This window comes from Aspergillus uvarum (assembly GCF_003184745.1).
Source record: "Aspergillus uvarum CBS 121591 unplaced genomic scaffold BO82scaffold_91, whole genome shotgun sequence".
NCBI classification, from domain to species: Eukaryota; Fungi; Ascomycota; class Eurotiomycetes; order Eurotiales; family Aspergillaceae; genus Aspergillus; species Aspergillus uvarum.
Window position 1 is genome coordinate 91604 of NW_020291388.1, and position 14630 is coordinate 106233.

The following is a 14630-nucleotide window of genomic DNA, read 5'->3' on the forward strand; positions in this document are numbered from 1 at the left end:
AGTGTGTTAAGGTGGGATCCGTTCTCAGCAATTGAGAGTCAGTGGGTGGCGGTGAAGACCGGAACAGAACAAATCCCGGTCAAACCGATCAGAAAGAGGAATTGGAATTGAGTTGAAGGATGCGAGGAGAGGAGGAGAGAGAAAATAAGAAGAAGGGAGGAGAGACAGTAGAAGGGAATGGAACGAGGAAGGGAGAAAGAGGGGAGGGTAAGTAGAGGAGATAAAGTCGGTGGTAGAAAGTAAGTGGTAGTGGAGGAAGAAGTGCCGTGAGAAGGGAACAGTAAGTGGTGCGTGTGGTGGTGGTGGTGGTCTTCACTATCTACTATAAGTTAGTGCTATGGGCACTATTCGTAGTACCTACTAGACTACTCCCGGTACTACTCCGGGCGTCGACCTACTAGTGATAGTTAATCTACTTTAGGTAACGTACTACTTTCCACTCCCACTCTCCCGTCCCGATGCCGCCCGCGGGAGAGAGCGTGTGAGAAAGAGAGGGGGAAGAAGGCGAGGGAGGATTCGAAGTAGAAACGGAAAGGGCGGTGAAGGAACCACAACACAACAACCACCACAACCACCACAACCACAACAACCACAACATAACTATAACACAGGGCGAGCAAGACGGGAAAAAAAAAAAAAAAAAAAAAAAAAAAAAAAGGGAGGAACACATGATCTCAGCCTCATCGCAGATCCGTCCATCGGGACTGCATCTCTACTCCTTTTTCTCCTGTTTTCTCCCTGTCAATTCTCTCTGGCTGCCCTGCAGACGGCCGAAAAGGTCACACAAACCACCTCACCGTACATGGGCCAATCTTACCAGTTCTTCTCCGTGTCTCCTTGGCTCCTTGGGCTCCGACATGGCGTCCAACACCTCTGATTCCTCCATTCCCTCCGTGATGACGGCAACTTACAGCACTTGCTTGCAGCCAGCAACATGGCCCGCGCCTGCTTATCACCACCAGGGCAATCTTCCTGACCAACAGTCATAAGAGGGCTTCAAAACAGGCAACGTAGACAGAGAGTTACACCAACATAATTGGTTCTCGGATTATCGTGACTGCCAGGAGAATAAAATAATAACAAATATAATAATCAACATGCTAAACCATCCATGGTATATTTTGACCCCTCAATCCAATGATGACCGGAGAAAAGCAACAGCCTCCGGAGTACAGTCCAATACTTTTCAACAAGCAAATCAGCGCTGCGTCTTACGCTTCACCTTGTCCACCAGCTTCTTCAAATCATCTGACCCCGCGTCTTTCGAAGCCTGCTTCTTCTGCTTCTTTGTCCGATCCTGGTTGCTGGGCGCCTCCTCCGCGTGGTCGTCCCGATCGCGTCGACGCTTGCGACCCTCCTCCAACAGCGCCTTCATACCGGACGTGGGCTTGAACTTGGGGTTGGTCGGGTCGATGGCGAACTCATGGCTCTCAAAGAGTCGTGAGAAACGAGGATCATTAACCTCCATCTGGAAGTCATCCACCACAGGCTCCACCTGCTTGGCCTTGCCTTTGCCCTTCTTGCCCTTCTTACGAGCCTGCTTCTCGGCCTTCTCAATCTCCGTCATATCGAAGTGCTTGATACCCTTGTTGTTGTCGTCAACCATGAGCAGCTCCAGCTCAGCGCGCTTAGCCGCGGCGGCCGCCTCCGCGGCCGCACGCTCTTCCCGCTTCTTGCGCTTCTCCTCCTTGCGACGAGCAGCAGCGGTAGCCTTTCCATCAGGGTCTTCGAAGAAGGGGTCATCGAAGCCCAGGTCTTCCTGCGGGGGCTGTTCCTCAGCGGTCGGTTTGGCATCACTCTGCTCCGCATCACTCGCGTCGGCCTCGCCGCCCTGCTTGGTAGCCTTAAGCTTCTCCTTTCTGCGCTTCTTCCTCTCGCGTTCCTTGCGAATGTACCGCTCGATCGTAGTCTCCTCAATCTGAGGTTCGTTCTCAAAGATGCTGTCGCGGGTGGGCTCGCCAGCAAGTCCGGAGGTGAAAGTCACTTCCATCTCACCGACGGGTCCGTCGGACTTGGAGGATTTTGTAGGCTCGGCACTCAGCCCTAACAGCGCGCGCATGCGCTGTCTCTCTTCCTCCTTCTTGGAGATGTTTGTGCTGGAACCCTCGCCCTGCGTAGCATCCATAACTTCGACTCCACCCTCTTCCTCCTCATCATCCGAGCTGTCGCTCGCAAGATAGGCCTTCAGATCGTTCTCATCGATGTCCTTCCGGCTGCCACGGAAAGCGCGGGCCTGGGCCTCCTTGCGCGACTTGTCCTCCATATCCCAGGTCAACTTGACCTTACTGTGCTGCAGGGCGTCGGTGACGAACTCGTTGGGCTGGTAGCCGTCGGGGATGCGCTTACACTCATCGCGGGGTCTGTCGTCGTCGAAGTCGGTCTCGTCCGGCACGAAGCGGAGGTCGAAGAAGTTGGCGCTAGACAGATACTCGGCGCCGTCGACGAGGTCGTAGACATGCTTGGCGACCTCCCTGGAGGAGAAGGTCAAGATAGCGTAGAAGTAGCGTAGCCGCTCGAGCTGATACTTGCGGAGCTTGGTGGAGTTGAACTCCTCGCCCTTATCCTCCTTGAGCATCGACTTCTTGATCTTCTCCTCCTCCTCATCCGAATCAAACTCCTCCTCGTCATCATCATCATCATCAAACCCCTCGAAATCTTCCTCATCATCATTCCCGCCCTTCTTCGAGCTCGCAAAGATCTCCTTGGGCGGGCCCTCCATCTCCTCGCGCTCCATGCGCTCCTTGCCAAACTCACTCGGATAGACCGAGACCTTCAACACGCGGCCACCAGCGGGCACGAAGCTCGAAAACACAGCCATCAGATCCTCGGCGCGGATATTATCCCAATCGAGATTGACCACGGCAATGCGATCCGTGACCTCCCCAGTCGGGACATCGCGCTGCTGCTTATCGGGAAATTCCAACTCCTCGCCCCCAAGCTGCCCATCACCCTCACCCTCACGGTCATCCTCATCCTCGGCATCGCTCTCATCACTCGAACTCTCCTCCTCCGAAGACGAAGACTCGAATCCCCCATCGCGAGCGGGGTCATACTTCTCCGCCCGCCGCAACTCCGCCAACACCTCCTCATCATCCGCCACACTGCCCTCCACTTCCACCTCTTCCCCGTCATCCTCACCCGCACCCTCATTCTCGTCCTCATCCTCCAACCGATAAAACCGCTCCAGCTGCTTCTTCGTATCATCCCGGGCTAATTTCCGACCGTACCGATCCACCGCCGCGTTGCGCGAGAAGTCCTTGTCGCGCAGCATGTGCGCGAACCGCTTGTCGAGCTTCACGTGTGTGTGCCGTTTGCTGGGGAGGCGGTATCGGGGGTCGTTCTGGATGTTGGCGAAGCGGGGGTCGGCTGCACACCAGGGAATCAACAGGTTAGCATATAGCACACAGGCCCCGTAAAGCTCGGCTGGTGATAGGTCCACGCATCGCTTCCACAAGACGAGAGGGTGTGAAGGAAGGGCAAGGCAAGCATACTGATAACCGGGGCATCTCCGCCGCCGCCGGAGGACTTTTTGCTTTTCTTCTTGTCGGGCATTGTGCAATCTTTCGTGAATATGTGCAAATACAATCGGCAGTCAAGAGAATAGGCTTTGAAGAGTAGATAAGTCTCTAGAAAGAGTTCAGTGTTTGTAAGTGGTAGTTGTGGTGGTTTGATATTTCACCCCAAGGTGGTTGCAAGAAAGTTGATCAGGATATAATTTTTTGGCGGAGCGGGAAACTAACCGTTTGGCAAAATCCAAAGATTCTTCGGTCGCGGCGCCGCCGCCGCACCGCCGACCGCCCTTGGGATTTTCGTGGTCTGTGCGCTGGGGCTTTTTCTCTGGGTGCGTTGCTTGGAACTTATAGTCCGGGTACGGTACTTTTGGATGATGAAGAGGTGTAGAGGTGGTTATACTAGATGCTAGTAAATTTTCATTTGCAGCTGTTAATATGCAGGTGTGGACTATTCGAAGAGAGCTGTTTAAAGTATTGACTATGGTGAGTTGTCTCTCTAGTTTTACACTATATTCCCGCAAAGCTAGACCGTTGTAGCAATATATAGTTCAACAATTTGAGGACTGACTATCATTTTACTATGCTACTGATCACACACACACACAAAAAAAAGGTATCATCATCAGATCATAACACAGATCCCGGTATTGGATTAAGCAACATAGGCAGGCGCCGGGTGCTCCAGTGTATCATAGCAAGGCGCAGGCCCCAAAGCGTTCAGGTCATGACAGTCATTCGTATCAGGCACAAGATCCGTATGTTCACAAGTCGCCACGTCCCCATCCCCCGTCGACCCCAGCAGCTTCGGATGCAGGATATGCTCCCCGTACAGCGGCGGCGGTTCTCGAATGTCGTGGATCGTCTTGTTGCAGATGGATCCATCCGGTCCGATCACCGAGGGGGTCATGTAGATGCAGAACGGGATGGATTTTGCCGTCTGCGCCAAAGTCAGCCTAAGTCTCGCGTCCAATCTTGACATACTCTGGCAACATACCTCATTAAAAACCTGCCCGGTGGCATCCTGGAACTCGGCGCTCACCACCAATCGATGGCTGATCTTGATGCGCTTCGTCGCCGTCGTCTGCGAGCAGGAATCAAAACTCGGGGGCAGGCAAGCCAGCTTGCTGATGCACCATTCCGTCGCCGCGGAGTCGCACCGCGAATCGTCGGCGTGCACCGCCGCGACTTCGAACCGCTCCGTGAAGATGGTATGGTTCTTCAGGGATGTGATCGAGTAGATGTTGTCGCGCGCCGACTGCGCAGCCGTAGCGTCCAGGCGGATGAAGTGCTTTTCCGCGATCTTGACGGTGACAGCGAGAAGTTTGACGTCCTTGGACAAGGCTGTGAATTGGCAGTCGACGGGGAACCGGGAGCCGAAGGGGATGTAATGGCTGGGCATCGAGACCGAGTACTGCAGTTTCTGGTCGAAGCTCCCTCCTGCTGTCTTCACACGGTGTCAGCACTACGGTTTCACAGCGACAAATGCAGTAGCATACCGGCGAGAAGTCCGACGTGAGATAGTTCGCCTCCAAGTCCGAATCGTGGTAAATCCGGACGGGTTTCGAGACCACGAGATTTCTCCGGTACCGAAACGCCACCGTCGCCTCGACCTTATAGGAGTGATAATTGTGCTTAACGCCCGTCACCGTCTCGAGGAACTTGCGCGGTAGTGGGATGTCGAAGGGGAACTCATACTGCCCTTCCGGCATGGGAAAGGAGCCCAGCGTCTTGGAAGAGGCAAGTACTTGCTTGTGTTCGCATGTGCTTTGCACGCGGTCTTCGGCGATCATGAAGCCATCGCGAGGTCTGGAAGCAGCGCAGTCAGCATGTTGCTTTCAAACAAGTCAGACTCGATCAGATAACGTACACATGGAGCATTCCTTTCAGTTTCACTTTAATGCTCTTGATGCGCACACCTGGGGGAAAAGTAACGTTGAATGACCCGGTTATCGAGGGAGTCGTCGCTGAATTCCGTGCCTCGGGCATGAATATGCATGATTGGTCAAGCCTTTAGATGAGAGTGTTTCACATGGAAGTTGTGTTAGTGGTTGCCATACATCTAAGCGACCCAGCTACGAAAGGACAGAGGGGGAAAAGAGTTCTTACCTGAGATCATAGCTGGTTATCTTCTGACGAAACATCAACAAGGCGGGCTACTGAGAAAATTTCAGTATGGTTCCGATGGCGATGCTAGTGCGAGAAGCAAGTACAACTGATCGGTTATAAAGAATGAAGCCTTGGAGGTTGCGCATTCTTGAACCCTGGCTTCTATACTTCTCCTTGCATTGATGGTAGCATCCCGCAAGCACGCGGACTATCCCAATCGGGGGTAAAAGCTCTAATTTTCTTCATCGCCATTACATCATCTCCCAATGATGGCCGGGAAAAATCGTCACTGGAGCCATCCCTGGGGGAGGTTGTCACGACCGGCCTGCTGCGAAGGGGGTGCTGGTGTTTTCCTGGGATCTGCGGCATCTCGAACGGTCAGAAAGATTCGAGGAGGCTGTCTGTACGCGTACTATGCTTTCTTGGCTCGCTAAGGGGTTCAGTGATTTGTTCGTATGTAGATGTGTGTGACATAGGAGGGCAAGCCACCAGACCAGAGATAACTGTCGGCGATGTAACTATGAAAGTGATGCCTGAGGTTCTCGCTGCCAAGGGCTAGTAAAAAGACGGATTACTGCGTCCACGGACCAAAAGGGCAGCTCGCAAAGAGTGCCGAATGATCACATGATGGTCTCAGTCAGAGCCCTCTTTCCGGACATTGAATCGTCTGAGTGTACATGACCTGGGCTCGTTGTACTGCTGGGGTCTCGCGCATATCGCGCCGCGCGAAAGAGAGATTCCCAACCCCTCATTGCCCGCCTTGAGGGGAGCTTTGATGACAGCCCATGGTAAAGACGCCACAATGCACAAAGAGCCAACGATGACCATTCATTATTTATGCATCGTCCAGTTCTCGATTCGGGTATCCGTCTGATAGCCACGGGTTGTGATAGTGTGGTCTGCGACTTGTACTGTCTCCTCTGTCCACTCAGTCGTGGCAGTCACGCGGGATCCCATTTTCGACGATGCCCCCACTTTAGTCAAATGTGCGATTAGCACTCGCATGGATCGATCGGACCGCAGGTTCAGGGCTCAGAGGTTTCCCAGTCTGGTGCTGCAGGTCTGTAGCCGAAGTGAAAATTGTCGTTGTTCTTGTCTGGCGGGGACGAGCGTCTGCGCAATAGACTTCAGGGAATGTCTGGGTTTAGGGTCAGTAGCGGGCAGTGGATTGTAAGTATGCTGTTACGTTTGAAATGGCTAGGTCAGTCAAACTTCCCACTCCGTTCCTTGTTCCTCTCAATGCTCATGTAACTCGTCATTATTGGTACTATGCACATATATAGAACATTATGTATGGGTGGTAAGCCGAAAAAAGTGGTCCTCTCAATGGTGATATATATTCTTCCGTTCATTTAGCAGCCAAAGTACCTCTTCTCGATCCAGCGCGGCTCGCGTTCCTCTTCAATCCGTCCGACAACCAACCGAACATTGGGGTAGACGGCGCTGAGTCGCTTGAGACCGATCTTACCGGCCGCACAGGTGACAAACACAATCCGCTCTTCGCGCACGCCGTGGTCGATCAGCACGCGGACGGCCATCAGGGCAGCACCTCCGCTCGACATTTGCGGGTCCAGGAGCATGACATTCTCGTGCTCCTCAATTCCGGGGGGCAGTTTGAGGTAGTGGAGCTCTGGCTCTTCGTTCTTTTCATTTGTCTGGATAAGTACACGACCGGTGATGCAGTCGGGGATGGTGCGCTTGAGGGCGGTCTCGAGGCAGGACCCGCCCCGCAGGATGGCGACGGCGGAGACAGTGCCGGCTTGATTCAAGCCCTGGTAGGAATTGTCGTGGGGGGTGTGTACTTCCTTGGGGATATAGTTGGTCACATCCAAGGCTCTGTCATAGTGATTCGATCATTAGTCGATTGCCTCTATCCGTTGATGGAAGTGTCCACTTACTTCTCGATCAGTAGGGCAGCAAGGCGGTCGAAGTAGAACACAAAGTCGACCTGCTCTGTTGCAGGATCTTGCAGGATCGTGTTCATGCCGATGAATTGTGGCGTTTCATGCATGACGACGACGTTGGGAGACAGCTTCTCCTCCGAGGCAAGGAGACCGAGACGAGTGAGTTCTGCACTGTGCTTCTCGGACTTCTCGTCCAGGTTGCCCTGAATGTGTTTGACGACCATGTCTGCGCCATTAGCTTGGAGACAGCGCACGGCATGGCTTAGGCTTACCAATAGCAGTTCTGTTCTCGATTCCACGAGGAATGATGAGATCTAAAAACTGGTCAGCTTGAGACAAGAGCAACTTGCGGATCTCTAAGCTCACCTGATACTGCTCGTTGAGGTTCAACATATTTCTTGTAGGAGGGCTTGACATAGGTAAACCACTGCTTGATGATTCCCTCAATGTCTCTTCCTCGCTCACGGACATCACGCATAACTAGCGGTTGTTTAGCATTGCACAACACAAGAACGTAGATGATGCAGCGACTCACTTCTGCGTCCCAGACAAATATCCATATCGGCTTCTACGAAGATCTGTACAATGGTAAGCGTGTATGCGAGCTAAAGAGCGACGAGAACCCACCTTGACATCCAACAGTTCCATGATGCGCGGGTCATGCAAAGCCAAGATACCCTCCAAGATGATCACGTGCGGGGAGTAAAGTGTCGTTGTTTGGGGCTCACGTTGGTGTTTGGCAAACGAATATACGGGAATGTCTGCCTTCTTTCTGAATGATTTAAAACAAATGGGTCAGCTTCGTAGGGAGTGTGGTGCATGCGGATGATCACACAGGATGGTCACTGTACCCTTGTTTCAAGTCCCGCAGGGTCTGCACCAAGACATCAAAATCTAACGACTCGGGACAATCGAAGTCATAGTCGTTGGCATGAGCCCTGGCATGCTCCTCTGGGGTTAAGCTTTTATAGAAGGAGTCCTGTACCACAGCACCGTCAGAAACCAATCATATTGCACACATCGAAACCCCGATAGACCGATAGGCGAGCTATTCGGGTACTGATAGATGAGATGTACCATTACGAGAATCACCACCCATGGCAGATTCAGTGACTTGACAATCTCCATTGCCACTGAAGTCTTGCCCGAACCTGAGCTGCCCGCGATACCAATGATGCTCAAATCAGCCCATGGTGGCGAGTACTTCTTATCCTTGTCCGTAGCGGACGAAAACACTGGTGAGATGGACTGCATGATTTAGATATTCCTCCCCAAGGAATTGACAGGCCGAAATACGAATCAGATGAGTCCAGAAGCAGTGGTAATCATAACAGGGGGAGGACGGTGAGGGGAGGGAAGAAGAAAAAAATAAGAGTCCCCGATTGATTGTCTCAGGATAAGGCTTTGGAGGAGGGACCCGATAAGAGAGGGGATTTGGCAGGCGATACACGATAGACGGACTGCCAAAAGCAGTGATCGCCGCTTAACTTCTTCAAGGTTAGCCTCGGTCCGTGACCTTCGCTTGCGGTTTTAGGCTTAGCTGATAGCACGTGATCTAACAGCTCCCGCTGCATTTCCTTAATTTCGGTCCGCCTGATTTCTTCCTCCACTTCTCTTCTCTTCTTACTCACTCACTCTCTCTCTCTCTCTTGAAAGCCACCTCATGGCTCGCGCCTGCGAAGCTCTCCATCTTCACAGACCGCCGGTGGCTCAGTACCAAGGAAGTTGATCAGGTTGATCTTCCTCCAACTGCAATTATGTCCTCAGCAAACTACGTATGCGCCCTGATGTGCTGTGCATGCGTCGTTGCTTGGTTTTAACGGGAAACAGATGTCTCCCTCTTCCCCAACAGCAACGCCGACATGGCATCAGTTTGAGCGGAAGGTTGATGAGGTGAAGCCGTCCAAAACGTGAGTTTATCTTGCCCACTCTCTCTTGCCCCCTTTGCATTACTTTTCTATGATGATCTTGAAAATCAAGTTGGGAATCTCTCTGAATCAATGTGAGGAGAAACTATTTAACTTGTGTTACTGAACCTTCGTCAACGCGCATTGCTGCTCATCATATATGGGGTTATGATCGCCTGCTAACATGCTTCTGTTGAAAGTGACATCAATTATCTGGTTATGGACTACCTCATCACCAATGGCTACCCCGCTGCGGCGAAGAAATTCGCGCTCGAGGCCAATATCCAACCCAGAGCAGATATCGAGGCAATTCAAGAAAGAGTTGAAATTCGTACTGCGATTCATTCTGGGAATATCCAAACCGCCATTGAGAAGATCAATGAGTTCAACCCTCAGGTAAGAATTATCCTCTTTGCACAACCCCACCTTCCTTCGTATGATTAGATCAGTTTCATGCACCACTCGGAACAATCCTTCGGGATTTGGTCGATAAACACTCATCATCATCAAGAACTTTGTATGATTCGAAGTCACTTCTATTATATGTACTACATCTCGGTTGTGGGAGCATTCTCGCTAACTTGCACCGCATTAGATTTTGGATGAAAATCCTCCTCTGCACTTTGCCCTGTTGCGTCTGCAGCTGGTCGAGCTTATCCGCTCGTGCACTTCCACCCCTGATGGAGACATCAGCCCAGCCCTAGAGTTTGCAACCTCGCAGCTCGCTCCACGGGCGCCCACCAACCCTCAATTCCTGGAAGATCTCGAACGGACCCTTGCGCTCCTGATCTTCCCGTCGGATAATCTCTCTCCATCCCTTGCTCCTCTGCTCCAACCCGAGCTCCGTAAAGATATTGCCAACCGTGTGAACGAGGCCATCCTGCAAACCCAGGGTGACTGTAAAGAAGCGCGCCTGCGCAACCTGGTTAAGCTCCGTGCGTGGGCGGAAAACAAGGCCCGCGAGGCTAAGAAGGACATCCCCGACAAGCTGAGTTTGGGGTTAGGGGACAGTAACTCCAGCTCGTCCAGCACCCACGCCCACAGTAATCCCGGCACGAGCCAGAATGGCTCGTCCAACGACACTGTAATGACCAATAGTGGGGACGTTGACCCAATGATTTCGTGATCGCCCTGGCGGTGATGTCTTTGCACGTTATTCTGTTGGCTGCAGCATGGAGTTTGGAGCGATGTCTGTTTGCGGTCTGGGTCTTTAACTTGAGCTTGAATTCAGTGGTTCATCATTCCCTTAGTCCTGAGTTGTAGCTTCCGTGGCCGACGGACTGGCATGCGATTCTACTGCTTTACATTTGCATGCTTGTCACAAAGTCATGGCTATTTTGTCATGGTGCATCTGTCTACTGGAAGCCTATTAGCCGCCTGCTGTAATTCGACATACAACGCAGCATCAGCATAAGATGCAATGCAACTATACAAGCAAAAGATGATACAACAGCTGTATAGCTGTAAACAAGCCTGAACCATACCACAAGATAAACAAGTCTCACCACATATTCAATCTTCACCCTAGAACAAGAAGCGATAGTAATATCACCAACCATCAAATTCAGTACCCAACGCCCATCATGCTAAACATTCAACTGGTAGGAACAAATCAATCCCATTCCCGCAGGAAGGGCTCAAACCCGCAAACAACAACAACAACAACAACAACAACAACAACAACAACAACAACAACAGCAACCACCTCATCACAGCACTCAATGACGTACAGCCCCCCCCCCAGCAAACAACCATATATACACATCACCCCCCCTACCATCACCACCCACCCCCTCCCAAACCCTCCACTAAACCAGATCAAAACCAACTCTCACTCCCCCACCTTTCCTCCCCCCAACAAAAGAAATCAGCCCAAATCCTCTCAAGAAACCAATGTGACAGAAATAATTACCGCCTCTTCGACCCCCGCAACACAATGCCCCCCACCACACCCGCCGCCAACGCCAACCCGCCCACAATCGCAATCCCCAGCAGTCCCTCCTTGGACACCTTCTCCTCGATCAGCGACCCCAGACTGGCCGCCTGCAGGTTGGCAGGCTCCTTCTCGAGGAGAAGGTCGTTGTAGCGCCGCGCCTCGCCGTAGTTTCCCAGCTTGTAGTTGCCCAGCGCCAGGTAGTAGAGGCATTCGCGGCGGCGTTCGGGCGCGGCCCGGAAGATCTCGGAGAGGAGGCGCACGCCTTCTTGTTGGTCGGTGCGGGAGGGGGATTTGATGAGGCCCTATCCGTAGTATTTTCTCGGGTTAGTTCTGGAGGGGAAGGAGAGGGGGGTGCTTGGGGGAGAAGGGGGGGGGGGGACATGGTGGGTATGGTGTGTGGGTTTGGTGGTTTGGTATTGGCTTGGGGAAGGACAACCTACCCAGGCGAAGTTGAATTTGGTCTGGATGCCGACGTAGTCGCCTTCTTTCTCGTACTGAGCGCGCAGGACTTGGAGTTCGGCGGGTTTAAGCGGGCTATTTTGTCATCGAGAAGGATTAGCTGAGGGTTCGGGTTGCGCGGGAGGGTGGTCTTGTTGGTTATGGTCAGTGCTGAGGGTAGGACTGTACCTCTCTGCGTCCGCGGCATCTGCATTGAAAAGGCGGGTGGTTAGATATCATGTCTGCGGGGAAGATGTGTTTTTTTTGTTTTGTTGACCAAGGCAAAGCTTACATGGTAGGTTGGAGCCCATGGTCTCTGAATTTGGTTGGTTGTCTTTACTGTACTGCTTTATGAAAAACTCAAAGCGTGAAAAGCAGAGCACAAGAACCGGTGGATGGGGAAGGAGGATGTGATCTTCGGCGGAGGCAACTCAGTTCAACTCGACTTACTCTCCATCTCCATCCCGTGACGCCAGGCCAGCCAGTGTCGTCAGGTTTTGTGGCGGTGCCGCCTAACAAGTGGCTTGGCGGGACCTTCCTCTCAGTAAATGTGGCGCCGTTGCTCGAACAACAAACATCAACCTCCCTTATCAACATCAACTCACACCCCTCACCATCCTCATCACTATCAACGACACCACCCCTCAATACAACCACGAAAATGTTACTCGACGAAAACCCCGCCACTGTGCGTCAATTCGCCCCCTAAATCCCAATTTACGCCCCCCCTGAAAACTAATCCCCCCGACCAGCTCATCCACCACACAATCGGCAACTTCAACATCCAACCGGACAAACAAGCCGTCACGCGCATCAATGACTCACTCGCCACGCTGCAGCAGTCGCGCGAGCTGCGCATGCGCGAGGCCGAGTCCGCCCTCCGCAAGCTCTCGCGCCACCTGTCCGCGCTGCACAACCAACAAGAAGAGGCGGTAGCCGCGCACGACGCCGGCCAGCACGCCGCCGAGATGGTCGAGCTCGACACCAAGAAGTTCCGCATCGCCAAGAGCGCCACCGAGCTGGAGATCGAGAGCGAGCGGCTTGAAGGGGAGCTGGAGATGCTCCGCGAGCGGCTGGCGGATCTGGAGGCGCAGGGCGTCGAGGGGGATGAGCCCACGCGCCGGGAGCGGGAGATGGATGATGCGACGCTGTAAGTTGCCCCAAAGCAAAAGATTCTGTGGCTTGGAGGAATACGGGGATGAGTGGGTGGACTTGTGCTGATTGCGGGGGTTTTTTTTCTTCTTTCTAAACAGTCTTCGATTGAAAATCTACCGATCCCTGGGTGTCGATATCGAAGCGGACGAGACGGGCAACTTCCACAAAGCGGTGATTCGAAACAGTCGCAAGGGCGACGTGCATGTCGTCAACATTGACCCAAAATTCTCGCGGTTCTTCTACTCGAATTATTTCTGGTCGACGATGCAGGGATAGAGTTATTGTTACTCTTCGGGTTGGCGTTTCGTTGGTTTTAGATGGTGTTGTTGTTGGTGTTTGGTTCCCTCGGCGTCTCTTACTGTATCTTACATGCTTGATTATACCCCCCCTCGGCCGCTGCTGAATCGAATCTACCTTTCTCTTTTCTCTCTGTACATCCTCCCATCACGTTGGATTCGGTATCGATTGTGACGAATCTGCCTCCGACTGCTGCTGCTCCCCCACCGGCCCCTCACTCAGCCCCATCATCTTCAACTCGCGCAGCAAACCCTCGCGATCCCGCTGCGACAGCATACTCGGCACGCCCCGCTTAGCCCAGAGCAGCGGTTTCTCCTCCGGGAACCGGCTCTGGATGACCGAGAGCGCCTCGTAGCGGGTCTCCTGGTCATCGGGCGCGAGATTCCAGAGCGCCCACCACTTCTCCTCCTGCTGCAGCATGCGCGCCTCGATCTGATCCATGCCCGGCAAGGCGTGCTGCAGCCCGTCACGGTCCCAGGTCAAGCGGATAGGCGGCGGGTAGGGCTTCGCGCGCAGCTCGGAGGGCAGCTTGTCGCGCAGCTCCTCCTCCCACAGCGCCAACCCGCCCTCGGCCTCCAGCTCGGCCAGCTCGGAGGCGAGCTGGCGCTCGGGCCCGTGGACGACCTCGACGCCCAGCGGCGCGACGCCCAGCGCCTCGACCGCCTCGTTCCACAGCGCCTGCCGCAGCACGCCCCGCAGATCCACCATCAGATACACGAGCGGCAGCGCGCTGCGCTGTAGTGCCGCGCGCACCCCCGCCGACGCCTCGCGCCGGTTGACCAGCATCCCGACCCGCGGGCCCGCTTCCACCTGCCCCGGTTCCTGGCCCTGCAGCCGCCAGGTGTGCGGCATCCGCCGCGCGATCACCCCCTCCAGCTCGCGGATGCTCTGCGGCCCCACGCGCCGCCGGTGCGCCTTGCACTGCACCGCGACGTGGATTGGGACCTCGTGGCCCGGCAGGTGCCAGGTACCCAGGTGGTCGATGCCGTTGTCGCTGCGCCCGCCGGTGCGGTGCAGCAGCAGCGCGGCGGCGTGCCGCAGTTCTGTCTGGACGGTGTATTCGTACAGGTTGCCGATGAAGAGCGTCGAGGAGCGGGAGAGGTCGTGCCGTCGCGCGAAGTCGATGAAGCTCGCCCGGTTGTAGTGCTTGTGTTTCGAGATCGGGGGCACGGGGAGTTGGTACACGCGCCGCGTGAAGAAGGAGAGGGAGGAGGTCATTTTGCGGGTAGTGCGGGGGGCGGTTGCATAGTTGGTTGGTTGATGTTGAATAACAGAAGGCGTATGAACTGGTCTCAATCAGTAGTGGTATCGTGGTGGTAGATAGGTTGGTTGGACGTGTGGCTACTATCGGCGAAAAAGTGGTTTGGGAGAAGAT

At 53.9% G+C, this 14630-nt stretch overlaps 7 protein-coding genes across 7 annotated transcripts; 2 read left to right on the plus strand and 5 right to left on the minus strand.

The window, feature by feature from the left end:
- Positions 1-1034: 1034 nt before the first annotated feature.
- BO82DRAFT_322341 (pre-rRNA-processing protein ESF1) lies at positions 1035-3708 on the minus strand. The gene is made up of 2 exons (XM_025632762.1): positions 3492-3708; positions 1035-3366 (listed from the first exon to the last, which is right to left on the minus strand). Exons 1-2 carry the CDS (start codon positions 3550-3552, stop codon positions 1199-1201), a joined length of 2229 nt encoding a protein of 742 aa, XP_025486423.1. The 5' UTR covers positions 3553-3708; the 3' UTR covers positions 1035-1198.
- A 412-nt stretch (positions 3709-4120) lies between these two features.
- Positions 4121-5941, minus strand: BO82DRAFT_322344 (uncharacterized protein). The gene is made up of 5 exons (XM_025632763.1): positions 5619-5941; positions 5380-5520; positions 5009-5318; positions 4507-4956; positions 4121-4449 (listed from the first exon to the last, which is right to left on the minus strand). Exons 1-5 carry the CDS (start codon positions 5651-5653, stop codon positions 4165-4167), a joined length of 1221 nt encoding a protein of 406 aa, XP_025486424.1. The 5' UTR covers positions 5654-5941; the 3' UTR covers positions 4121-4164.
- An 880-nt stretch (positions 5942-6821) lies between these two features.
- BO82DRAFT_322347 (uridine kinase family protein) lies at positions 6822-8935 on the minus strand. The gene is made up of 8 exons (XM_025632764.1): positions 8600-8935; positions 8374-8501; positions 8150-8294; positions 8058-8100; positions 7889-8002; positions 7795-7836; positions 7517-7748; positions 6822-7454 (listed from the first exon to the last, which is right to left on the minus strand). Exons 1-8 carry the CDS (start codon positions 8774-8776, stop codon positions 6971-6973), a joined length of 1365 nt encoding a protein of 454 aa, XP_025486425.1. The 5' UTR covers positions 8777-8935; the 3' UTR covers positions 6822-6970.
- A 209-nt stretch (positions 8936-9144) lies between these two features.
- BO82DRAFT_359345 (uncharacterized protein) lies at positions 9145-10865 on the plus strand. The gene is made up of 4 exons (XM_025636553.1): positions 9145-9297; positions 9353-9432; positions 9630-9825; positions 10025-10865. Exons 1-4 carry the CDS (start codon positions 9280-9282, stop codon positions 10553-10555), a joined length of 825 nt encoding a protein of 274 aa, XP_025486426.1. The 5' UTR covers positions 9145-9279; the 3' UTR covers positions 10556-10865.
- Positions 10866-11282: 417 nt separating this feature from the next.
- Positions 11283-12184, minus strand: BO82DRAFT_359347 (mitochondrial fission 1 protein). The gene is made up of 4 exons (XM_025636554.1): positions 12096-12184; positions 11993-12011; positions 11806-11899; positions 11283-11667 (listed from the first exon to the last, which is right to left on the minus strand). Exons 1-4 carry the CDS (start codon positions 12112-12114, stop codon positions 11338-11340), a joined length of 462 nt encoding a protein of 153 aa, XP_025486427.1. The 5' UTR covers positions 12115-12184; the 3' UTR covers positions 11283-11337.
- A 280-nt stretch (positions 12185-12464) lies between these two features.
- Positions 12465-13530, plus strand: BO82DRAFT_387479 (kinetochore Spc24 family protein; the record flags this gene model as incomplete). The annotated part of the gene is made up of 3 exons (XM_025638314.1): positions 12465-12491; positions 12556-12953; positions 13057-13530. The coding sequence occupies 3 exons, from the start codon at positions 12465-12467 to the stop codon at positions 13232-13234; spliced, it is 603 nt and encodes a 200-aa protein (XP_025486428.1). The 3' UTR covers positions 13235-13530.
- Positions 13403-14473, minus strand: BO82DRAFT_296792 (uncharacterized protein; the record flags this gene model as incomplete). Its single annotated transcript, XM_025631915.1, has 2 exons — positions 13403-13759; positions 13877-14473. 2 exons carry the CDS (start codon positions 14471-14473, stop codon positions 13403-13405), a joined length of 954 nt encoding a protein of 317 aa, XP_025486429.1.
- Between the last annotated feature and the right edge of the window lie 157 nt (positions 14474-14630).